Source organism: Hylobates moloch, unplaced genomic scaffold (assembly GCF_009828535.3).
Source record: "Hylobates moloch isolate HMO894 unplaced genomic scaffold, HMol_V3 SCAFFOLD_3, whole genome shotgun sequence".
Lineage (NCBI taxonomy): Eukaryota > Metazoa > Chordata > Mammalia > Primates > Hylobatidae > Hylobates > Hylobates moloch.
In genome coordinates, this window is record NW_026652278.1 from 65,710,951 (window position 1) to 65,737,262 (window position 26,312).

General features: G+C 43.2%; 1 protein-coding gene across 1 annotated transcript; it reads left to right on the top strand.

The window, feature by feature from the left end:
* Positions 1 to 1,778: 1,778 nt before the first annotated feature.
* On the top strand, positions 1,779 to 26,312 carry EIF4EBP2 (eukaryotic translation initiation factor 4E binding protein 2). The gene is made up of 3 exons (XM_032139208.2): positions 1,779 to 2,196; positions 17,572 to 17,757; positions 19,390 to 26,312. The coding sequence occupies exons 1-3, from the start codon at positions 2,052 to 2,054 to the stop codon at positions 19,419 to 19,421; spliced, it is 363 nt and encodes a 120-aa protein (XP_031995099.1). The 5' UTR covers positions 1,779 to 2,051; the 3' UTR covers positions 19,422 to 26,312.

Here is a 26,312-nt window from a genome sequence, read left to right on the forward strand (position 1 = left end):
GATAATTTTTTATTTTTGTTTTTGTAAAAATGTGAGAGGAGGGTCTTGCTTTGTTATCCAGGCTGGTCTTGAACTCCTGGCTTCATGCCATCCTCTTGCCTGAGCTTCCCAAATTGCTGAGATTATAGGTGTGAGTTACTGTGCCCCTACTGGACTGATGCTCTTTATCAACCACACACTGTAAGCTCTACACAAATGTAAACTAGTATCTTCCCCTTTCCTTCCACTAGAAGTGTCTCTGTTGGCATGTCCAAAGTCTCAGAGTCTTTCAAGGTTAAACTCATACCTCTGCAACTCTGGAAGCTTCCAGATGGTAGGACAGGCAGGGGACTTTTTTTTCTGGATTCTTGGGGCACTCACCGCAAAATCAGTACCATGTAATGCCCTGGCCTGCCCTGGGCTGTGTAAGTTCTTTTGTCTATGTTCTTGCCAAGCACCTGTTTGACCCTCTGAGCAGTGAAGCAATAGCTGTTTTCCCCTCAACCTCTCTTACCCTTATTTCTCTCATTTGCAAAATGGGAATGATGGTAGCTATGTTGGCCTTACCCATGAGTGTCTTCCCTGTCCCACCTTGGGCATGTTGTGGGCAGAAATAGTGCTGCCCTAGTGCAGTAGTTCTCAAAGTGTGATCTGGAGAGCCCGTCAGGGATCTGAGACAACCTTCTTTTCTAACTACATACCTGTGTGAGGCTGGGTTTTCTTCATATACTTGAATCAACACATTACAACAGCTTGAACACAGAAACAGATATGAGAATACAGCTGTCTTCTATTAAGCCAGATATTAAAGCATTTGCAAAAATATAAAATAATGCCAGTTCTCACTATTTGTTTTAGATAATTAAAAAATATAATGTCAACATGTAATAGGTTATTATTTTATGAATTAATAAACATTTAAAACATTCTCAGTTTTAATTTCTTTTTTTTTTTTTTTTAAGAGACAGGGCCTCACTCTGTTGCCCAGGCTGGAGTGCAGTGGCTATTCACAGGTACAATCCCACTACTGATCAGCAGGGGCTCAGTTTTAATTTCTAATACAATAATTATCAATACATATAATCCACACAAACAAAAGCTCTTGGAAATCCTCAGTAATTTTCAAGAATGTAGAGGTACTGAGACCCAAAGTTTGAGAACCCCTCGAGGAAAGAATAGAGTTCCAGATCTAGATTTTTCAGGTACCTCGTGGTCTAAGCCCTCTCCTATGCCTCAATTTATCTCTAATACAATAATACTCATTCTTGTGGCCATGGGTGGCTCTTGGTTTCTTCCTTTTCCTAATGTTTAGATCTTGCTTTATGTGTGTATATAGGGATGGTCTTTGGAAGGATACACAATTAACTGGTATAGCGGTTGAGGGGAGCTCGGAAACTGAAAGTGGCACCATAAACCCTTCTGCTCTGTTTGATTTTTAAAATACAGTATATCGTGCATGCAGTGCCTGAATTAATAATGAACAATTAAAAGTAAAATTACATTTTTAATGCATAGGAATGCATGAGAAACTCAAGTCTGCTCAAGCAAAGTGGTGTTAATCGACAATGACAAACAATAATAAGAAGAAAGTTTTCCTTGTCCGCCTTCACCGGGCTCACAAACACTTAGGTCAGGTTCCCTCTGGCTCCTCTTCCTCTCGCTGGGGTTAAGCCACTCTCATCCTCAGCCCTGCCCCTCGTCCCCGCCCCCTTCAACAACTGCAGCCACGCCCCTCACTGCCTCGCCCCGCCCCCGCGGCGACGTCACCTCCGGCCGACCAGCTTCCCCAACTCCCTCTGGCTCCCGCCTTCGCCCGCTTCCGGTCGTCGTCGTCGCCGCTGCTGCCGCTGCTGTTGCTGCTGAGGCTGCTGGCTGAGGCCGGAGGATCGGGCGGCGGCGGCGGCGGCGGCTGAGAGGGCGGCGGCGGGAGCGGAGCGGGACGAGGGAACGAGAGGAAGCGAGTGAGGAGCGCGCAGAGCGCGCTTTTCCGTCCGCCTGAGGAGCCGAAGCAGCCCCGGCCCCGCCGCCGCCGCCTGCCCGCCGGACAAAGCCGAGAGCCCGCGCCCACAGCCATGTCCTCGTCAGCCGGCAGCGGCCACCAGCCCAGCCAGAGCCGCGCCATCCCCACCCGCACCGTGGCCATCAGCGACGCCACGCAGCTACCTCATGACTATTGCACCACGCCCGGGGGAACGCTCTTCTCCACCACACCGGGAGGTGAGCGCCGGCCAGCCGTCCACCGCGCCCGGTGTCCCGCCGCGGTCCTCTAACTCCTCGGCGCCTCGGTGCCCGGCCGCTTCGCCCCCGCCCCCAGCTCCACCGAAGCCCCGGGGACGCTGCCCTTGGGCTCGCCCGAGCGTTCGGGACCCTTTACTTCGTGTTCTGTCTTGCCCGCAGCTCGAGTCGGCGCGCGCCCCACTCGGGAATGTGGCTGTCCTGTCGCGAAAAAGAGCTCTTGTTTCCGCTTCGTGGCAGGCTTACGCATTCGACCCAGTTTTCTCTCTCCTCTCTGCCTCCTTCCCGGGCGGATTTGGCTCCACTTGGCCTTGCATTACACTCTGCATTGCCTGTCTCTTGCATATTGTGCAAATTAATGCTTGATTTTGGAGCTGGCTCCGGGCCTTTTTAAAAAAGAACTTTGGGAGAGGAATTCGGCCCTGGGATCCTGCGATGGCTTGTTTTTGCTGCTTTTAGAACACCGGGAGGAGGCTGGAATGCGGAGTCTGGAAGCCTCGCCCAGCGTTATCCCGCTTTGACAGCATTGTTTACTGTGCTGGACGAGGCCCCACGGGTGAGGGGAGTCCCCAGGCCGGGAGGAGAGAGCGATAAAATAAAGCTCAAGTAATAGCCAAGGGAAAGTAGGTGGGGGTGGTAGGGCGCTGACAGCCTTAAGGTAGGGTGTCTTTCGGCAGCGACGCCTTTGGAAATGGATTGAAGGACCTTTGTCAAGGACACCCCAATTGGGTGGGGTGGTTGCTTGATCCTGTGGAAGGGGCTAGAGAGAGGCAATCCAGAGAGAGGGTGGTTTCCTGGCATTGCTTTTCAAAGCATGACCAGGAACTGTTTACAAATAAGTAATACTGGGGTAGAGGTGAAGCTTGGTCACGGGAAGAGAGCTCAAAGGTTGTCTGTGCCCTAACTGGGCTGTCCTCCAGAGGGAGGAGCCTGGGAAGCGATTTTGAGGAGCCTTATTGAAGGGAACGGGGCCTCCTTTTTAACTTCAGAACTTTGTCTTCTTTTGGTGCTGGGGTGGCCTCTTGCTAGAGGGTGGGGACTTCGCAGCTCCTGCGGTCTAGAGGATTGCTAGCCTTGTTCCTGTGGGCAGGCCTCTGGAGCTGTACTACAACCAATCCGGTGCAGTTAGGCCTGGACCATCCTTAAATCAGTTGCACAATAGCAAGGCTTGTGGAGTAAGGAGACCTTCTTGCCAACACCAAGGGATAAAATCTAGGAGGGAGCTTTACAGAGAAATTCAGCCAGGCCGCTGGGGGAGGTGGGGGGGGAGGGGGAAGGGCTGCCTTGGAAGGCTTTTTAAATGACCCAGGCAGAAGTTCATAAATATATATAGAGAGCTGGGTTTAAGAAAATGTTAACTTTGCAGAATAGTGGAGTTCTTAGGTGGCTTAACTCATGGAAGAAATCTTCCCCCCGATATGATCAGTTGAAGACCAACCCGTGTTTGAGCATGGTACAGGGTCTCACTCTGTAGCCCAGGCTGGAGTACAGTGGCACGACCTCGGCTCACTGCATTCTCTACTTCTTGGGCTCAAGCGATCCTCTCACCTCAGCCTCCTGAGTAGCTGGGACCACAGGCACGTGCCACCACGCCTGGCTAATTTTTTTGTATTTTTGGTAGAGTCTGGGTTTCTCCATGTTACCCAGGCTGGTCCTGGGCTCGAGTTATTCGCTCCGTCAGCCTCCCAAAGTGCTGGGATTACAGGCGTGAGCCACTGCAAGATCTTGCTTTTTAATCCTGAAAAATTTTGGCAGACTAGAATCTGCTCCATATAAGAGTTGTTTCGAACTTGAACTGATAGCTTTTAAGAAATAGATGCTGTTTTCCGAGGTGATGGAAAGGGATTTATAACTTCTTCCAGAATTCTTTGTGATATTGCCCAGTATATGCCTGTGCTTCCAGCAGTTCAGAACACGTCATAGTAATAACTGCACTCAACTATAGTTTATTTGGGAAGGGAACTAAACTTTCAGCTATAAATCCCCTGAGGGAAGAGCCACCTAGACACGTTTTTGGCTTATGTCAAATAGTCAATCTACCATGCTTTTAAAAACAAGGGCATAGTCTTTAAGCGTTGCTTCAAAGATAGAAGCCTGTCTCATAGCCTGGATTAGTTCTTAAAGTGCTTGCAAAGATTCTGCCAGAAATACTGATTCATTACCCCTCCTCCTAACACACTCAATCACTGTTTTCTCAAATATCACTTCCCCCCAAATTGTTTCTACACACAGTTTTTTGTTTTTGATTTAAATACTTGTCATTTTGGCTCTTCTTTAATGTTGAGCCGTATTTATTGGGAGAGCCCATCATAATCTTTGGATTTGTTTATTTATTTATTTATTTTTGGAGACGGAGTCTCGTTCTGTAGCCTAGGCTGGAGTGCAGTGGCGCAATCTCGGCTCACTGCAAGCTCTGCCTTCCGGGTTCACGCCATTCTCCTGCCTCAGCCTCCCGAGTAGCTGGGACTACAGGCGCCCACCACCATGCCCAGCTAATTTTTTGTATTTTTAGTAGAGATGGGGTTTCACCATGTTAGCCACGATGGTCTCGATCTTCTGACCTCGTGATCCGCCCGCCTCGGCCTCCCAAAGTGCTGGGAGTACAGGCGTGAGCCACCACGCCTGGCTGTAATCTTTGGGTTTTTAACATGAGGGCTTATTTAATATCTTTATAAGGACATGGTACCGTTGCAGTTGGATTTAATCACTATTACAGCAATGAATACTGTTTAGGTGTTCTTTACTTACTGATTGAACTTCCCCCTCTGATGGTTTGTGTATCTCTAATGCTACATTCATCTTCCTCTCATCATGTAATTTTATTTCCCTCAACCAGGGTGCAATAGTTTGTTATCTGGCCACCTCCAGACGCCTGGATTAATATGGTTAGGTATCGTTAGTAAATTTTGTGTGCCCAGGGGAGTGGTTTGCACAAAAGGGGACAACAGACAAAAGTAGGAAATTCAGTCCTTGGTCTGAACAGGTTTAAATTCTTGATTTGGGCGTAGGGGCAGACAGATAAGATTTTTAGCTCTAGAAGAGTAGAGTCAAGTGCTAACATATATTTCAGACTTGAAAACATTTAGAAAAATCAGTGGTAGGCTTGTATTGGAAATCTCTATTTAGTGGTAAGGGAGGGAATTAACATTTCCTGCTTCAAACTTCTGGAAACCTTCTGGAGGGTCACATACATGTCAGAGCATTCCAGCATAACAACAGTTGATGGACCGAATGCCCTAAATGATCAGACTGAGCAGGGACATTCACAGCAAAGCAAACTTAGAGTTTCTTCCCCTTGAAGAGTCCTTTATTCACTGGAGATCAGAGGAGATACAGCTTACCCTTGAGGTTTCTCGAAATTGCCTTCCTGTGGTTTGGGAAGTGAGAAGTGGGTGAAAACACACTTGCTGTAACCTCTTGGATTTCTCATATTGCTAGAAGAGTACCCTTTCTCATTATGAAGGAAGAGGAAACTTTTTGTTGGGCAAATTCCAGGCCAAAAAAAAAGCTCTTGGATTTTATTTTATTTTATTTTTTTATCTGCCTGTGGAGGAGTGGGGATGATATTTGGTTCTTCCTTTGAGAAGCTACCTCTGCCCTCAAAGGAAGGTAAAGTTAGTATAGTTGGCTCCACTTTTAATAACACTAGTGATCTGGAAGAAACCTAATGCTTTCATTTTATTATTGAGAGAAACTGGGACCCAGAGAAGTTAAGTAACTTGTTAGTATTAAACAGCTAATTATTTATTGTCTGTGGGTCCCTCAAATTTAGTATCCTGATGACTATTCCAGTTTTTTTCCTCCACTGTTTTCTTTTCTTTTTTTTTTTTTTTTTGAGACGGAGTCTCGCTCCGTCACCCAGGTTGGAGTGCAGTGGCACGATCTCGGCTCACTGCAAGCTCCGCCTCCCGGGTTCAAGCCATTCTCCTGCCTCAGCCTCTCCGAGTAGCTGGGACTACAGGCGCCCGCCACCACACCTGGCTGATTTTTTGTATTTTTCGTAGAGACGGGGTTTCACCATGGTCTCGATCTCCTGACCTCGTGATCCGCCCGCCTCGGCCTCCCAAAGTGCTGGGATTACAAGCGTGAGCCAGCACGCCTGGCTCCTCCACTGTTTTGAGATGCTTATCTTACTAGGAAAGGAAGTTTACAGACATTTAAAGAGACTTTTCTACCTCTGGAATGCTAGCTAATATGATTCTTTCCGCTACCTTATTTCCTTTCTAGGTGCTGAACTGCCCCCCTTTTAGAAGAGTTGTTTTGCTCTGGGGAATGAGCAGAAACATAGATACCTCTTTTACCCTTTCTCTTTGCCTTTCTTTTCCTGCACAGAGTTCTCATCACCCATGGAAACGTATGCTGTTACCATAACAAGGGCAACAGAGGGGAACTAACTGTGATGGTCTGAAATTTTGTCTGGGCTGTAGCTCTTCCTTTCTGCCTCTCGGATAGTTGATATGATTGGTTCACTGGGACAGAATGTCATAAAGGCCTTGGATGGGTTTGGAAAAAAGGAGAAAGCAGGAAGAAGGGAAAATAATCCACTTGGAGTGAACTATACCAAAATAAAGAGTATTGGGGGTGAAGGGAGCTGCTTTTTTTTTTTTTTTTTTTCTTTCTTTGAGACGGAGTTTCACTCTTGTTGCCCAGGCTGGAGTGTAATGGCACCATCTTGGCTCACCGCAACCTCCGCCTCCTGGCTTCAAGTGATTCTCCTGCCTCAGCCTCCTGAGTAGCTGGGATTACAGGCGCCCACCACCACGCCTGGCTGATTTTTGTATTTTTAGTAGAGATGGGGTTTTACCATGTTGGCCAGGCTGGTCTCAAATTCCTGACCTCAAGTGATCCGCCCACCTCGGCCTCCCAAAGTGCTGGGATTGAAACACCATGCCCAGCCCTGTTTCTTTTGTTAAGATGAAAATTGTCTCTGTTGGTTTATTAGTACTTCAGGGATTTGATGGTTGTGCACACTGAATGTAGTTTGGCCACCACCCGTCTCCCTGAAGAATACAGAGTTAGGCCGCTTTTAGTTTCCTCTGGGTTATTTGCCATAGAGCTTTTCAGGAGTCTGTCTCTTCATCCAGAGTCTCCATGAAGAACAGATGTTTAAAACTGAAGTTCATTCATGAATGTTCTATAACTCAGTAAAACAGACCTTGTTCTACCTTCCTAAGTTGAAAGAATAAAAAGCAGAGAAAATGCTTTCTTTGTTAAGTCCTTTCTGTTTTTTCCTTTGTTAGTTTCCCTTATGGGGGTGGGAGAGAGAGAGAGACAGGCCTAGACTTTTCTGAGTGCATTAGAAGCACTTGCTGCTTGTTCATCTTGTATCTGTTTCTCGTCTTTTGGTGGGCCCTTACATGAGACATAGCTGGAGAATTGTAAAGAATTCCTAGTAGAAAATTGAAGTTACATGCCAAATGCTTTGTTTCTTTTTTTAATTCAATGTCTAGGCTTGAAGGATACCTTCCTCCTCATGGTCCCTGCTGTCCTAGCAGTGTTGGTTTGTATGTATGTATTTATAAGATATTTTGTAAGCATCTTTTTTCTTAGTTCCTTATAATGGTTTTTTAATACACTATCTCTTGATGTTTTAAACATATGTAACAAAAATTTCCATTTTAGTCCTTTTTAATTGTACAGCTCAGTGGGATTAAATATATTAACCTTGTTTTGCAACCATCACCACCATCCATCTTCAGAACTTTTTTCATCTTCCTAAACTGAAACCTCATACCAATTAAACAATAACTTCCCCATTAAGCACTACCACCGCAGCCCCCGGCAACTAATCATCCTACTTTGTGTCTTCATGAATTTGACTACTCTAGGAATCTCAGTTAAGTGGAACCATGTAGTAATTGTCCTTTTGTAAATGAACATTCATCAGTGCCCATGCTTTTTTTTCTTGCCATTTTGCTTTTTTTTTTTTTTTTTACATTTTTTTAATACCTATGAAAGCAACAAAGTTTTAAAAGTCATACAGTCTTATTGGCCACACAACAAAAAGCGACATTCCAATGCCCTATTCTTTCATCTCCATTTCCACTCTCAGAGAAACCATTTTAAACTCATTTAGCTAATGTGCACTGCAGCCTTGACCTGGGCTCAGCCTCCTGGGATCATAGGAGTGCCACCAAGCACGGCTAATTTTTAAAATTTTTGTAGAGATGATTTCTCACCGTGTTTCCCAAGCTGGTCTTAAACTCCTGGGCTCAGATGATCCTCTCGCCTCAGCCTCCCAAAGTGCTGTGATTATAGGTGTGAGCCCCTATGCCCAGCCTCTTTCTTAGTTTGGGATATTAACAATTCATTTTCTGCTATGGAAGTTGAGGATTTAGTTGCTATGTACACCCTTCTCCCAATGTATATACTTCTGTCTCCTATCCTCTTAATTTAACTTTTTTTTAACCCTTTTTGGTTAAACTAATAGGTATGTAATCTTTACTAAATTTAGGTAAATATTGAATGCAGATGTGGCTGACATTGTTGGTTTCCTGCTCAATAGCCATTCCCTCTTCTTGCTTGCTGCCAGATTCCCTCATTTTTTTAAATGGCAAGGTGCTAAACCCCAGGATATAGACCATGACAGCTCTAAGTCAGTCATAGTTTCCCCAGTGTTTGGTCTGCTGGGCATCTGAACCAGTTCTGGCCAAATGAGATATAAAGGAAGTCTGCTGATGGCTTCTGAGATTTTCCCCTCCAACGGAGAAAGTCCCAGGAGGAAAGCCCTGTTTGACTTCATGTTCTCCTTTCCTGCTTGGAACTCTATTTTATGAGGATGTAGGTCCATCTCAGCCTTTTTGGAGGGTTTATGGGCAAGTTACTTAATGTTTCATTCTCCAGGCTATTTGCATGAGTAAATGCTTAATTCTAATTCTGGAAGCAGACTTAGTTAAACAGAATTTTATGATGGCAGGGGAGTGGCGGGGGGGTGACTCCCTGTAAAAATATAGTTAACAACTACCCTGTAAGTTAACCATGTTATGGTGGACTTTCTTTGTGTGGTTTTATTTCAGCTTACATAATTTCTTAAGTATATAGCTTAATGCATGGATTATTTATCATTTAAACTAAGGTACTTGGTATTGAAAGAGGCCCTTATGCTTGAATGACCTTGTTTCTATACTAGCCATCTTGGCAAACATAACTTTGGGCTTTATTCATTGACCTTGTTGTTTTCTGCAGTTTGAGAGTCACTGGTTTTTAGATTCAAAGGTAGATAGGGTTTTTTCCCCCCTCTCTATCAAAGGGACTCAGTTTTACTCTCATATTTCCCTAGTAATGTTAAATCTAGAAAGTCCTGGATGAAAGTATTAGATTTATCCTAATATCTGGTCACTAAGGGATGAAAAATTTATAAATAGCTAATGTTAACCTAGATCTAAAGCTTCCTATTCTGAAATCCAAACATGGAGACTGAGAAAAATATGTACATTTTTTAAACAAAATAGAAAAATGAAACTTCAACAATGTAAAAGAGTGTAAAATGCCAATAGACAGCCACTTTCAACAGTTTCTGTTTACAGTGCTTTTGCTGGCTACCATTGTTGCTGTAAATAATATATGTATACTGTGGTTTCTTTAACATGAGACTGTTGACTCCCCATTATGAAAGATGAGGAATCTAAGATACTTTTATTACTTTCTGTCTCTCGTTTCTCATCCTCTCTCCATTTACTAATTTCTATAAATTGTATTATCATTTTTGGATCCTCTAGTAGTTATCTTTAAAGCTCTAAATAATATGTGTCTCAACCTGTCAACTTTAGCTCTCCACTGTATAAAAATACACCATTCACCTGTCCTCTTGCCTTTACTTTGCTGGTATGTAACCTCATTATTTTTATAATATCAGGGTTTGTGGGCAGGCATGGTGGCTTACACCTATAATCCCAACACTTTGTGAGGCCAAGGCAGGAGAACCGCTTGAGCCCAGGAGTTTGAGACCAGTCAGGGCAACATAGTGAGACCCCATCTCTACAAAATATAAAATTAGTTGGACTGTAGTCCCAGCTACTTGGGAGGCTAAGGTGGGAGGATCGCCTGAGCCCAGGAGGTCAAGGTTGCAGTAAGCCGTGATTGTGCCACTGCACTAAAGCCTGGGTGATAGAGCAAGACCCTGACTCTCAAAAAAAAAAAAAAAAATCAGAATTTGTAACATTTACGTACTCTTCCTTAACTGTAATTCTTCTATGCTTTTACTGTAGTTTGATTATAAACATTGAAAATCAAACAGCATATATAATATTGTGATTTTTTTTCTTAACTTTCCAATATAAGACTAAGGAGCATGATTATTTTCATAGAGAAGGAATGGAAAATTGTTTTTTATTTTTTGTGACACTCCATCAATTGATCACAATCATGCCCCATTTTGATACTGTGTTATATGAGCTATGGATTTCTTGTGTAGTCTGTTTTCCTTCTTCAGTAGCTTAAGGTTAACTTGTTTCTAGTTACTTACGACTGTATTGGTTGACATTAAATTGAGCTGACATAGCATTGGAGGGAGTCTGGGTGAAATGTGAATTGCTAGGAAGTCCTTGCTTCAGAAGATGTACATCTGTGCATGCATATGTATAAGAAACCTTAAATATTTTAGATTTTTTAATAGATTGACTTGGAATTGATGTAAGTTTATAGTAAACATAATATTCAATAAAGGAAATAAAGGGTTTTTTCCTGCTATTTTATCCATGGTTGAATCTTAATTTTTTTTCTTTGAATAATTTTGGTTTTTTAAAAGGTCAGTTTCTTTTGAATTACACCCTAAAATCATTAGTGATTAACAAGCTGATTTCATATTTTTGCTTTATACCCACTACAATTAAATTTTTTTTAGCTTGCAGAAATTACTAAAATTCAAAAACTTATAAGTACTATACTTTCATAGTCATATTTTCCCTGGCTGTATTTGAGAACATTTACAGCATTAAGACGCTAGTTCTTCAGTGTGTCTTGTTGTCTGAATTATTTACTGTGTTGGCTTTCAAAATCAAACATATCTTAGGAATGCATTAAAAAACTATTAGAAATAATAGGTGAGTTTGCCAAGGTTGCAAGATAAAAGAGCCATATAGAAAAACCTGTTCTTGGCCCGGCACAGTGGCTCACGCTTGTAATCCTAGCACTTTGGGAGGCCAAGGCTTGCAGATCACTTGAGGTCATTTGGGAGGCCAAGGCTTGCAGATCACTTGAGGTCAAGAGTTCAAGACCAGCCTGGCCAACATGGTGAAACCCCATCTCTACTAAAAATACAAAAATTAGCTGGGCGAGGCTGGGTGCCGGTGGCTCACGCCTATAATCCCAGCACTTTGGGAGGCCGAGGTGGGCGGATCACGAGGTCAAGAGATGGAGACCATCCTAGCCAACACTGTGAAACCCCGTGTCTACTAAAAATACAAAAATTAGCTGGGCGTGGTGGCGTGTGCCTGTAGTCCCAGCTACTCAGGAGGCTGAGGCAGGAGAATTGCTTGAACCCAGGAGGCGGAGGTTGCAGTGAGCCGAGATTGCGCCACTGCACTCCAGCCTGGGCGACAGTGCAAGACTCTGTCTCAAAAAAAAATTAGCTGGGCGAGGTGGCGGGTGCGTGTAGTCCCAGCTACTCGGGAGGCCGAGGCAGGAGAATGGCATGAACCCAGAGGGCGGAGGTTGCAGTGAGCTGAGAGCATGCCCTGCGCTCCAGCCTGGGCAACAGAGGGAAACTCCATCTCAAAAACAAAAACAAAACTGGTCATGCTTGTTATCCCATCATTTTGGAAGGCCGAGGTGGGCAGATGGCTTGAGCCCAGGAGTTCAAGACCAGCCTGGGCAACATGGTGAAACCCTGTCTCTACAAAAAATACAAAAATAATTTTTTTCTGGGTGACGTGTGCCTGTAGTCCCAACTGCTAGGGAGGCTGAGGCAGGAGGACCGCTTGAGCCCAGGAGGTGTAGGTTGCAGTGAGCCAAGATTGCACTTCTGCCCTCTAGCTTGGATGACAGAGCAAGACCCTCTCTCAAAAAAAAAAAAAAAAGGCCGGGCGCGGTGTCTCATGCTTGTAATCCCAGCACTTTGGGAGGCGGAGGTGGGCAGATCACGAGGTCAGGAGATCAAGACCACGGTGAAACTCCGTCTCTACTAAAAATACAAAAAAAAAAAAAAAAAAAAATTAGCCGGGCGTGGTGGCGGGCGCCTGTAGTCCCAGCTACTCGGAGAGGCTGAGGCAGGAGAATGGCGTGAACCCAGGAGGCGGAGCTTGCAGTGAGCCGAGATTATGCCACTGCACTCCAGCCTGGGCGACAGAGCGAGACTCCGTCTCAAAAAAAAAAAAGAGAAAAAGCAATCTCATTTACAATAGCATGAAAACAATTTGATAGGAATAAATTTAGTCACAAAGCATAAAACCTTTACTCTGGAAACTACAAAACATTGTTGAAAGAAATTAAAGAAGACCCAAATAAGTGGAAAGACATTTGGTGGTCATGGATCAGAAGACTTAATATTGTTAAGATGGTAGTACTCCACAAATTGACCTTCACATTCAGCACAGTCCCTATCATAATCTCAGCTGGCTTCTTTGACAAGCTGACAAAATTCATATGGAACTTTAAGGGACCTAAAGTATCCAGAACAATCTTGAAAAAGATCTAAGTTGGAGGACTTACACTTCGTGGTTTCAAAACTTATTACAAAGCAAGACAGTGGGGTACTAGCATATGGATAGACATACAGATCAATGGAATAAAATTGAGAGTCCAGAAATAAACCCTCACAATAATGGCCCATTGATCTTCAACAAGGGTGCCAAGACAATTCTGTGGAAAAAGAACAGTCTTCAACAGATAGTGCTGATACAACTGGATATGCACACAGAAAAACTGAAGGTGGACCAGATGGCTCAAAGACCTAAATGTCAGAGCAAAAGCTATTAATGTACAACCTTTAGAAGAAGACAGAGGCAAATCTTTATGACCTTGGATTAGGCAGTGGCCTAAGATGTGACTCCAAAAGCACAAACAAAAGAAAAAAAAAACATACATTGGACATCATGAAAATTAAGAACTTTTGTGCTTCAAAGATCATGAAGAAAATAAAAAGATAACCCACAGATTAGAAGAAAATATTTGCAATCACAGATTTATATCCAGAATAAAGAACTATCATAATTTAGTAGTACAGACAACCCATTGAAAAATGGGTAAAGGTTCTGAATAGACAGTTTCATCAAAAGAAGATATGTGGTGGAATGGCCTGTTAAGTACATGAAAACAGCATGTTCAACATAATTAGCCATCAGGGAAATGCAAATTAAGATCAAACCACAGTGAGAAACCACTTCATGTCTGCTAATGTTGGCTACAATATATAAAAATTAGAACTCTTACACACTGCTGATGGGAATGTAAAATGGTACAACCACTTTGAAAAACAGGCAGTTCTGGCCAGGCGCGGTGGCTTACGCCGGTAATCCCAACACTTTGGGAGGCTGAGTCGGGCAGATCATGAGGTCAAGAGATGGAGACCATCCTAGCCGACATGGTGAAACCCTGTCTCTACTAGAAATACAAAAATTAGCCCGGCGTGGTAACGTGCGCCTGTAGTCCCAGGTATTTGGGAGGCTGAGGCAGGAGAATCGCTTGAACCCAGGAGGTGGAGGTTGCAGTGAGCCAAGATCACGCAGCTGTACTCCAGCCTGGTGACAGAGCGAGACTGTCTCAAAAAACAAACAAACAAAAAAAACAGACAATTATTCAAAGGGTTAAAGGTAGAGTTACCATATGACCCAGTAGTTCTACCTTGTTTTATTTTTTATTTATTTATTTTTTTGAGACAGGGTCTCACTCTGTCATCTAAGCTGAGTGCAGTGGTGCAATCATGGCTCACTGTAACCTCCCATCTCCTGGGCTTAAGTGATCCTCCCACCTCAACCTCCCCAGCAGCTGGGACTACAGGCATGCAACACCACGCCTGGCTAATTTTTGTATTTTTTTTTAAGAGACGGGATTTTGCCGTGTTGCCCAGGCTGGTCTTGAACTCCTGAGCTCAAGTAATCCACACACGTTGGCCTCCCAAAGTGCTGGGATTATAGCTGTGAGCCATCATGCTTGGCTAATTCCACTTTTTTAGTTTAGTATATACCCAAGAGAATGGAAATGTGTTCACACGAAAACTTGTACGTGAATGTTATTCATAATAGACAAAAAGTGGAAGCAACCCATTTATCAGTTGATGGACTGTTGTTTTTATCGACTTACCAGTCCATCAACTGATAAATTGATAAAGTACGATATATACATACAATGAAATATTTGGTAATGAAAAAGAAATGAAGTACTGATAAATGCTACAACATAAACGAACTTTGAAGACATTATGAAAGTGAAAGAAGCAGTCACAAAAGACCATATATTGTATGATTCCATTTATATGAAATGGCCAGAATAGGTAAAACCATATAGAGACAGAAAGTAGATTAGTGGTTGCCTAGGGTCAGGGTGTGGGGAGATCAGGTGGCATCTAAGGGGTTGGGGGAGGTTATGGGGCTAATGAAAGGGTTCTAAAATTGATTATGGTGATGACTGTACAGTCCTGCGAATCAGCTAAAACTATTGAATTATACACTGTAAGTGGATGAATTGTAAATGAATGCTATTTCAATAAACTTGTAAAATACCGTATCTTATCGGCTCTTTAAGGTCATAGAGGTTCTTCAGAGTTTCTCTTATACCTCACACATTTAGGCAGAATCTCTAATACCTATATCCTAGTTGGTTTAATTGCAATTCTTTAATGTATGTGTTGTTGCTGATACATAATTTAGAAAGCTTGCTTCTGTGCTGTGCTTTTTTCACCACCTCATCTCCACAATTTCCAAGCTTGATGTACTACAGAAGTAAGAATAATCTTGTTCCAATTTGCAAGTTGACTCATCTGACAGTGAAACCTCACCCTTCTGAAATCTAATCATGAACAAAAGTGGGGTAACTCAAACAGATAGGCAAAATCCATCGATAAAGCTCCTTCCCTTTGTTCATTGGAAGGCCATCAGACCCCCTTTCACCCTATTTGCCCTTATTTTACGTAGCATGCTAATAAGCAAGTTGCTGATTTCCAAACCCACCAGACTAGGAACACCAAGTTAGAAAGGGTGTTAAGGGTGTGCTATACGATTGAATTGTGTCTCCCCAAAATTCTTATGTTAAAACCTTAATTCCCAACATGATGGTATTAGGAGGTGGTGCCTTTGGGAGTTAATTAGGTTCAGTTGAGGTCATAAAGGTGGGACCCTCATGATGGGATTCGTGCCCTTATAAGATGGAACACCATAGAGTTGTGGCCCCCTTACCCCAATTTAAGGGACACAAAGAGAAGGCAGCTACCTACAAGCCAGGAAGAGAGCCCTCACCAGAAACGATCCATGCTGGCATCTTAGTGTTGGACTTCTAGCCTCCAGAACTATATATGAGACAATTTCTGTTGTTTTAAGTTGTGCAGTCTGTGGTATTTTGTTATGGCAGCCTAAGCTGACTGAGTCATAGTAGTAGCCTGGAAAAAAGGTAGCTCTTAGTCTAAGGAGACAAGGGCACTGTGGGGGAAGGGTGCAACAGCACAACCTTGACCATCTGAACTCTGTATAGTGATGTTCAGCTGTACAGAGCACCAACTCGATAGGGCTTGAGACTTCTTAGGTCATAACATAGTATAATAAACAATTGTCATAATAATGACTGTGATTCATCAAGAGGGTTGAATCGTTTTCTGTTGAAGGCCATAAAGGAATTTAAATCTGCATTAGAAGTATTTCCATTCAAGATAATTGAAATTGTTTACCCTTTGAAAGTTGAACTAAGTTTTGTGCTACCCAGAATACCTCGTTCCTCATAATTTCTAGATGCCTTTTTGAGTGCTACTCTAGTTTTTGTTTTTCAAAGCAAAGAGTTTGAAGGTAAGTTTCTACTTTCCTTGTCCTAAAATTATATTTGATTTACATTTTGAGGCAGGATCTTGCTCTGTTGCCCAGGGTGGAGTGCAGAGGTGCAATCATAGCTCACTGTAGCCTCGAATTCCTGGACGCAAGCTATTCTCCTGGCTCAACCTCCGAGTAGTAGGGACTTGAGACCAACGGTACCTCACTTGGCTCTTTTTAAAATAATTTTTTTAGAGACAGGGTCTCACTATGTGGCCCAGACTGGACTCAGACTCTTGGGCTCAAGCAGTCCTCCTGCCTTGGACTCCCAAAGTGTTGGAATTACAGGCATGAGCCACCATGCCCAGGCTCTCTTGTCTTTTTGATAATAGCCATCCTAAGAGATGTGAAGTGATATCTCATCATGGTTTTGATTTGCATTTCCTTGATGATTAGTGATGTTGAGCACCTTTTAATGTACCTGTTGACCATTTGTAAGCAGCACATTTCCATAACTGTTTATCAGTTAAAGTGTACTCTTCAGAACTACTGTTTTTAAAACATTCAGGTAACTGGCCGGGCGCGGTGGCTCACGCTTGTAATCCCAGCACTTTGGGAGGCCGAGGCGGGCGGATCACGAGGTCAGGAGATCGAGACCACAGTGAAACCCCGTCTCTACTAAAAATACAAAAAATTAGCCGGGCGTGGTGGCGGGCACCTGTAGTCCCAGCTACTCGGTAGGCTGAGGCAGGAGAATGGCGTGAACCCGGGAGGCAGAGCTTGCAGTGAGCCGAGATTGCGCCACTGCACTCTAGCCTGGGCGACACAGTGAGACTCCGTCTCAAAAAAATAAAATAAAATAAAACATTCAGGTAGCACTTAACTGGTAAGCAGATTGTTTTGTAGAATAGAGAGGGGCTGCCAGTTTCACCTTTGACTATAGCTGTGAGAAGAATGTCAGTCTCAGTCCTTCTTTGGAAAGCCTTTAAAAGGGGCTGTTTATTTTTTCTCATACTTGTTTATTCTTTCATTTAAAACTTTTTTTTCTTAAAGATGTTAATGTTAGGGCCTAGGTCACATATAAATAAGACATAGCCCTGATGTAAGAAACTCAAAGTCTATAAAGAGACAGATGGATAAACAGGAGTCCTGTAATATATGATGTGTGTAAGATGGAGAGGAAGAACCTTTTAAAAAAGTGAGGGGTGGGAGTGGCTTCATAAAGGAAGTGATGGTTGGAGCTGAGTCTTGAAGGATCAGCAGGAGTGTCCCTGGCAGAAGAGAAAGGGCATTCCAGATGGCAGAGGAGCCTGTTTATAGGCAGGGAGGTTAGAGATTATGCTTTCGACTTGAATTGTAAAATCCTTAAAAGTTAGGATTACATGGGATTTAAATTAATTTCCTGGGTAGTATTATATGTTGATAACCCCTTAAATTGTTTCAAACTCCTTTTAACCCTGTTTTCCAGGAACTCGAATCATTTATGACAGAAAGTTTCTGTTGGATCGTCGCAATTCTCCCATGGCTCAGACCCCACCCTGCCATCTGCCCAATATCCCAGGAGTCACTAGCCCTGGCACCTTAATTGAAGACTCCAAAGTAGAAGTAAACAATTTGAACAACTTGAACAATCACGACAGGAAACATGCAGTTGGTAAGAGAATGACAGTGTTGGAGACCTAGAGCATGGCTCTTGGAATTTGAATGTCTGTTTGCTGTAGGTTGAGAAGCTATTGATTCTTCAGTTTTGTTTTTTGTTGTTGTTGTTGTTTGTTTTGTTTTGTTTTTTTTTGAGACACAGTCTCATTCTGTCACTGAGGCTGGAGTGCAGTGGCACAATCTCAGCACACTGCAACCTCCGCCTCCTGGATTCAAGCGAATCTCCTGCCTCAGCCTCCCGAGTAGCGGGGATTACAGGCGCCTGCCACCACGCCTGGCTAATTTTTGTATTTTTTAGTAGAGACAGGGTTTTGCCATGTTGCTCAGGCTGTTCTTGAACTCCTGACCTCAGGTGATCTGCCCGCCTCAGCCTCCCAAAGTGCTAGGATTACAGGTGTGAGCCACTGTGCCTGGCCAATTCTTCAGTTAATAACTAATGTTCAGTTATATGTCTCTAAGGTTTCCCTCCTCCCCCAAAGGTTTCTTGAAATGCTCTGAAAACCCTGAGTTCTAAATCATAAATCTGATGTAGTTGGTGGGAGAAAAGAATGCAGAATCAGGATGATAAACCCCAAAAATGACCCCTTGAACCATGCCTTAAGGACTGCCTGGCCTAGGCTTCATTGGACTAAGGATAACACACACAGAAAACAAAACAGTTTCATAGCCCCCATTTCCATCACCCTCAGGCAAATAGACCTTGTTTCTTTTTTTTTTTTTTTTTTTGAGATGGAGTCTTGCTCTGTTGCCCAGGCTGGAGTGCAGTGGCACGATCTCGGCTCACTGCAAGCTCTGGTTCCCGGGTTCACATCATTCTCCTGCCTCAGCCTCCCAAGTAGCTGGGGCTACAGGCGCCTGCCACCATGCCCGGCTAATTTTTTGTATTTTTTAGTAGAGATGGGGTTTCACCATGTTAGCCAGGATGGTCTCGGTCGCCTGACCTGGTGATCCGCCCACCTCAGCCTCCCAAAGTGCTGGGATTACAGGCGTGAGCCACTGTGCCTGGCCGACCTTGTTTCTTATATGAGTTTCTTTTATATGGTGTGAGGAAAAGCAGTATGGTTTATTTCCTCTTTCCCAGAACTGCCTTTAAGGTTTACCTAAATTACCCCTCCTCCAACACATTCTTTTATTCATTATCACTGTAGAAGCAGAATGGTGTGGTAGGAGTGGCCAGCTCCTGAAATACTCCTCAGGGACTGCACTTGGTGACCCCTAGATGTGGGCCAGCATTCCGCTTTGTCATATTTCAGATGAGTTTTTTAATGGACAAAGTGTTAGTTTGGAGCAGGGCCAAAGTCCAAAGCCTCCAGAAGAATGTGCTCCCCTGAGAGATGGCAAAGAGCTCCCCAAGAGCTGCTCTTCAGTCATCCTGAAGACAAAGGGACAATGGGGATGTTTTCACTTGTGTCCTTTTCCCCAAAACTTCTCTGCATGGGTGATGGGACTGCCATTCTTCTTTTTCAGATTAAGACCATCCAAAGCAAAGCAGAGTAATTGTTTTAAGGCAGCAGAGAGTGGGACAGTTTGAATTACTTTTTGTCTCTCATATAGAGGGAATGACAGTTAAAACAGTTATGCTTTTTTGTGTATGTGCTAAACTCTTCGTTTTATTTGTCCTAACTAGGGGATGATGCTCAGTTCGAGATGGACATCTGACTGTCCTGCAAGGATTAGAAGAAAAGCAGCAACACTGATACTTGTGTGCACCTGATTTGGCCAATAGGATCAACAGTGAAAAGACAGAAGAGGCAATACCAGCAGTCCCCATTACAGTCTCCACCTCCCCGTCTTCCTGTGGGTGCCAAATGATGGGAAGATGAGTTTCATCTGACCATTTCTTCTCCCTGTCTCCTGTTGCCCTTTCCAGTTAAACAGGTTAGATTGAAGGCCCTTGCTGTATTTCTGTAGAGCTAAGCAGCCCTTAGAGGAAAACAGTTCAAGTCTGACTTTCCTAGTTGTATTTTTATTGAGAGCCACCCTCATACCCTGTAATTTTGTCCCAAATCAAATATCAACCTACCAACAACTGCCTGGCTGGGAAGTCTGGGGAAGGGATACAGAGCTGGGTGGGCCTAACACCATTCATATTCTTTACCCTCTGTCTCTCCTCCCTGTATCCCACCTATGGTTCAGTGTTGCAAGAGTCTGGGCTTGGAGTCTTTAAAACCAGCAGGGGGAAATGATAAAAAGAGAGTTGCTTTCCCTTTTACCTTGAGGTATTCGTCCCTTGGGACAGAGCACAGCTTGTGCAACTCTGGTAGCATTACCCTGTGACACTGTTTTGAGGTCCAATTCCTTTCTTTCCTCTGGGAGGAATGTCTTCTGTCTTTATAGTTCATCTTCCCATTCTTCTACTTAGTGCATTTGTGCAGATATTTTTAACTCTGTACATCAGAAGAGAGCCCTTGGTAACCAGTTTTGCTCTTCTTCTGCCACTCTTCCCTGCTTGCATCTTGTTGCTGGCAGAGTCTTCTTGTACTTCAAGAAAGCAAAGTGATTTTGTCTGCTCCTAGAGCAGGTCCATACCAAGTAATAGAGGCACTTTAGCCTCCACTTGGTGGGTAAGGCCTGATCATAGTATTCTGTCAGATAATGCCTAAGAATGACCTCTGAAGAACGTTGACCCATTTGAGTACCCGGTCTCAGTCGTCATTTTTAAGTCCAGTGAGCATTGTGGTAGTTGTTCTTAGATTGCAGTTTCTTATGTTTTGAGTTTGAAGTTGATTTTCAGAATGTTCTTAGAAAAGAACTGCATTTTTTCCCTTTGTGGATCTGCTTTGTTTGGCTGCTGGGATAGATAAGCATGGGCTTAAAAAATATGTTCCTCCCAGTTTTCTTGCCTTTCCTATTGTACTCTGAATTTCTCTCCCTACCTCCTTTACTTTCTTCCTCTCTCCTTCCTTTCCTTCCTTTTTCTCTACCAGGCCATTTTTCAAATTTACATCAAAGATACCTCAAGTGTTGGTATCTGAGAATATCTGTCACTCCTCTTATCTGAGAAGTGACCTTTTATTTTTAAGATGACTACAGACCTATTTTTAGATATGTTTTCAGTACAATTTTGAACAGCAACTTTTTAATTAAACATCTTCCAGTGTTAGGAAGTTGAGAAATGTTCATAGGCGAGTCTGCTGTTCTATGTCACCATCTTTTGTCTCCCTAGTCCCCCAGGAGCTCTTTCCTTTCCCCTCTAGTTTTGGGTGTGCATGTTTGGAGTTTGTAGTGGGTGGTTTGTAAAACTGGACCATTCTGCCTTGCTATGGGTTGTTCAAGAAAGCCTCATTCTTTTCTGTGACCCTTTCGCTTTTGCATTCACCCTCCTTCCCACCTACCTGTCCTGGGACTATTGAGCAGCATAATAATCCCGGGAAAATGATTCCCCTCATAGAATAAAGCATCCATCCCCTCATAGTTAAGTAGCCACTGGTGTCCTGGGAATTTCTGGTTGGATTTGGTGCCCTGAACTTTTTTATTAAGAAATCAGATCCCAGGGTGAGAGTAACAGGCCATTTGGCCAAGAAAGAAACCTGTTTGTTTTTCTTTTGAACTATGAAAAGACCCTGTTTGTGAATATATTTTAGAAAGAGAGGAAGGATGTCTGCAGAACTTTGTTCTGTTTTCTGCTACAAAAATGTGAATAGTTCAGAGTGAAAACCTTTTGTGATGGTTGATGTCTCAGGAATAAGCTGGATCTCCAATGTTTTGGGGATGCTTTGAGTCTCAAAAAAAATTGATAATCAGAAAAGTAATTTTTGTTTGTTTGTTTAATGTATCCCTGTTCTGTTTTTAATTAAACTCCAAGTCTCATTTTACATATTCTTGGAAAAACCTAAGTTGCGCTGTAATTTACATAAGAAGCATGCTCAGGACCTCTTTGTACCCTGGGGAGCCTGATTCTTTGGGAATGAAGCTTTTCATTCTTCATACACTGGCCTTGGCATCCTGTGGAATTTGACCCAACTAGCAGCTAGTCAGTCTGTCAGTGAGCAGAAGAGTGAACTCTTCTTGATCTTTATTGTTATGTGTGAAAACTTGGCTTCCTCACTGAACGGTGAGGAATGGATTTAAAGCATGAGCTTTAGTAGTATCAAGATGCCATTTTCCTTTTTCTTGCCGTCTTGGGGAGCTTCTGCATGTGACCCCCTAATCCGAAGGCATGTTTTTAGTATTTCTTGGGAGTGTCAGCTGTATAATGCAGCAGCTGTTCAATCCCTTACCCTTCTCTGCAAGGACTTCCTTACAGCTTGGTGCAGTTCTTTCCCGGAGGTCACCACTACTAGACAGTCTTTCTTTTATCTTATGGAGATAAGTTGGCATTTAAAAAATAATTTCACAAGGCATGAGATAAACTTACAATAGATGATACCTTTGTGTCATGCCTCATGGAATTATTTTTAGAACAAGCCAGAGTCCATTGGGTGGTTTACCTCTGCATGTTTGGAGGGAACATCACAGATGAAACCCTTAATGAATAATGTGTCCTGGGTTTTTTAGAGAGAAGGAGCACTCTTCAGTTACCACTTTGAGACAGCTCTTAACATCTTAGTGACCATTTGTAGTTTTCTTTTTATGAGGAACCCATGCTTCTATACTTGTGGGGACAATCGATCTTAATGAGAAGTGACTTCCCTTCAAATTCCAATAGCAGACATGCATTGTCATGGTTCTGCTTTCTTTATAGTGTGGTTTATTGAGTTCAGCAGTTCTCATATTCTGTTTAAATAGGTACAGCATTTTCAAGGGCACAGATAACAGAGAAGCTGGCTTTCTAGGCGTTGGGCTTCCAAGCCAAGAGTTTTGTCCTTCCACCTGTATTAGTTATCTATTGCGGTGTAAAAAATTACCCTAAATTTAGTATGTTAAAATAGTAAACATTATCTGTCAGTTTCTGTGGGTTAAGAATTTGGGAGTAGTTTAACATGATGGTTCTGGCCCGTGGTATGAAGTTACAGTCAAGATGTGAGCAGGGGCTGCAGTCAGCTGGAGCTGGAGGAACCACTTCCAAGTTCTCTCTTTGTGGCTGTTGGCAGGATGCCTCAGTTTCTTCCCATGTGGGTCTCTGCATAGGGCAATATGAGTGTCCTCACACCATGACACCTGGCTTCTTCCTGAGCAGCTGATTCCAGAGATGGTGGGGCAGGGCCAGGAGAAAGCTGCAGTGCCTTTTAAGACATAGTCTTGGAAAGGACACACCGTCACTTCTTATCCTAGTTGTTAGAAGCAAGCCACTAAGTTCAGCCTGCACTCAAGGAGAGAGGAATTACACATACGTCTACCCCAAAGGAGCAGTAGCAAAGAATTTATGGACATATCTTAAAAGCACCACACCCCAACTGAGGATGAAAGTAGGTCAACAGGGAGGTAGGTTTAATCTAGATAAGCTGAAAGATAGATTGCTATCAAAAACAATTCTCCAAGATGTGCATAGCCAAACTGGGATAGAAGGCAAACTCCCCAAAGCTACCTGCTGGTTTTGAGAGGGATGGTAAGAAATGGCAATTCCCAGGAGTAGTAGAAAATAATATGCCTAACTACCAACAGCTCAAGTATGCTTATTTGCACATCCTAGACTTGGTATCTGTAAGACTCATTTACCACTTTTATTTTCCTGTAGCTAGGAATGAACAAAAGAAACTGGGGCCTTCCAGCTGAGCCACTAAACCTGTCTTATTTGGAATGGGGATTGTCCAGCAAAGGGAGCAAACATGAATTAGATGTTAAGCTATTGAGCTGAAGAAAAGAAAGCAATTCACGTTTAGGTGAAATAGATGATGTTATCAGGAAGCCAGGTTCCCACCAAAGTCGGTGCTTGGTACCTGGTCTCTCCAGTCTCAACAGACTCAGGTCAGGTCTCTCACCCAGGAAGCAACCACTCAATAAAATAGGGAACATCTGAGAATTACAAATGTCTATTGCTCCTCTAAATCCAGTGCACAGGTTAACCCTGCATGCCCATTTCTTCCTGCGCTTCTTGATGGCAATGTGTTCTTAAATAACTTGTCTTGTGTTCACCCTGAAAACAAACTTACATGAAGTTTTTCATTTTAACACATTCTAGTGAATGGCTACTATGTGTTTCTGGCACTCATTCCTAACCAAGTCTTTAGAGATTTCAGATGACCTTAAAGATGCAGTATCTTTTTCTTTTTTTTTTTTTTTTTCTGAGACAAGAGTTGTGCTCTGTCACCCAGGCTGGGGTGCTGGAGTGCAGCGGTGCGATCTCGGCTCACTGCAGCCTCTGCTTCCCAGGTTCAAGTGTTTCTCCTGCCTCAGCCTTCCGAGTAGCTGGGATTACAGGCATGCACCACCACGCCTGGCTAATTTTTATTTTTATATTTTTAGTAGAGATGGGGTTTCATCATGTTTGCCAGGCTGGTCTCGAACTCCTGGCCTCAAGTGATCTGCCCACCTCAGCCTCCCAAAGTGCTGGGATTACAGGCATGAGCCACCGCGCCTGGCCAAAGATGCAAATTCTTGTTTGGATTTATGCTCTGCCTCTTCCCAGCATTTTCTTATCTGTAGCCCTGCTTGCTTGGGAGTATACTTGGATAAGAAGTATTGCTGTTGAGGGAACTATAAGAAAAGGATACTTCTTCCAGAAGTAAAGAACTCATGTTTAGAGTACCTTTAAATGAATTTTGTTTTTCTTTCTTATTTTGAGGTGGATTGGTCTTCTCTTTTTTTGGGTTTCCAGCTCTTTGGGACTCTCAGATTTTACCTTTCCAGCTCAAACACCATTAGTTAAATTCCTTCATTTTCATTAGAATGCAGCCTGCTGAGTATATGGGTTTCACTGCCGGAGTCCATCGTTTAGCCAGTGTACATAGAGGAACTGCTTCGAATCAAGGCAACTGGTGAAGGGCTCAGCATGTTGGCAGCAATATCCCAGAGATTGAATCTATTTGCATTTTCCAGCAATATCCCAGAGATTGAATCTATTTGCATTTTCCTCATCTAGGATAACAGCTGCTTGAAGCCAGGGCTCTTAGCTCTTTGCATTTCCCTTTAGAGAGGAAGCCACACTGCCTTTCTGTGTCTGGTTCAGAGCTATTCCTTCTTGGCATGTTTTCTGGACTACATGCACATGGGCAGCCATAGATTAATCTGCAAAACCTAGTCACTTACCTACCCATAATACCTGGGAAGGTGTGGTATTTGTTTTAAAGAAACATTGTTTCTTTGGGAGGGCAGGTTCTGTCTGGACTTTGAGGTGGACTTAGTTATCCCTACAGTTCTTTAACTCTCAGCTTTTAATAAAAGATGAAATCAGATATTGATGCAGTTGGGTCACAATTCTTTAGAATGCTTCTACCCCAGGGCCGCTTCCTGTTCCTAGTCATGGTTTTCCAGTTTAGTAGTGGAATTTCTTGAGGCTAACTTACAGAAATTTCTAACTGAAAACTAAGAGTTATTGATACTTGTTTTTTTCATTCAATCATTTACATCACCTATCCTACTCTCTGGAATTTAAATTTATTTCTCTAGGCTGGTCCTGGAAGTTGATAACCTTTTGGCAAAGCTTAGGTTTAGGAGAAGGCTTATGAGTCCCTGTTCAGAGGGTCTGTGGATTCTCTTTGCTTATGGCTGTCTGCCTGCAGCCCTGGCAGACCATACTGTATGTCATGGATACCCAGTGGAAATATTACTGAGATGAAACACATTTCCAAGGGTATTTAAACTCTCACTCTGCCACCTTTCTAAGGGTGGGAGGCTGGCAGAGAGATGCTGCAATGCTTGATAATCATTTGGCCACATTGAAATTTCCAAAGGGAGCTCTTGCCGGTGCTTAAAAACCAAAACTCCTGGACACTTAGAAAATTCCATGAATCTAGCACAAAATATCCATTCTTGCCCAAGTGTATCCCCTTTCTCTCCAGCTTAATCTTTTTTTTTTTTTTTTTTTTTTTTTTAAGCCCAGGCCAAGGGTACTTTTAACTGGAAACCAGGGGAGGAGGGAAGAACACTAGCAGGGAGCTAAGAGGCGGGTTGCTGGGTAAGCCATCCTGCTTCCACCTGGTGCCTGTATCTACATTGCTGAGTGCCGTGCGCCAGTGCCTTTCCTTCACCTGCAGATGGAGCCCATCTCTTTCCACCTGGGTGAGGAGACCCTCTGCTACTCCAGGGGTAAACCTTAAAGAAGGTGTCTTGAAGAGCCCAAAGGACACTCACATGCTAAGGTGTCCATTTTATGCATCTTTAAAATATTTTATTTAAAAAAAAATAGCCCTGCCCTGTCTTAGTGCCACTAATGGCCCAGTTCCATCCATTCTGAATGGAAAAGCGGAGACTGCCAGCACTTTCCTTGGTCTTCCCTTTGTCTCCCATGATGTGTTGTTCCCTCATCCCTCCCATCCATTTCACTGTGTGTGGATGGATAGCAGAGGGCACCATGCAGTCCTTGAGGCAGTCCTGTGTGATTCCGTGATCAGTTGTTTTTGTATTTTAACTATTCTTCCAAACCAGCAGATGTTTGGAAATTAAGGAAAAAATTAAATTCTCATCAATGGTTGCTGTTATAGTTAAATCAATAAAGATCTTGAGTATCAA

Excerpts from the sequence above, each read along its gene's own strand:
- EIF4EBP2 (XM_032139208.2), top strand. The coding sequence starts at position 2,052 with ATGTCCTCGTCAGCCGGCAGCGGCCACCAGCCCAGCCAGAGCCGCGCC. Across the intron at positions 2,197-17,571 it reads CTTCTCCACCACACCGGGAG|GAACTCGAATCATTTATGAC; the intron begins GTGAGCGCCGGC and ends CCTGTTTTCCAG. Across the intron at positions 17,758-19,389 it reads CGACAGGAAACATGCAGTTG|GGGATGATGCTCAGTTCGAG; the intron begins GTAAGAGAATGA and ends TGTCCTAACTAG.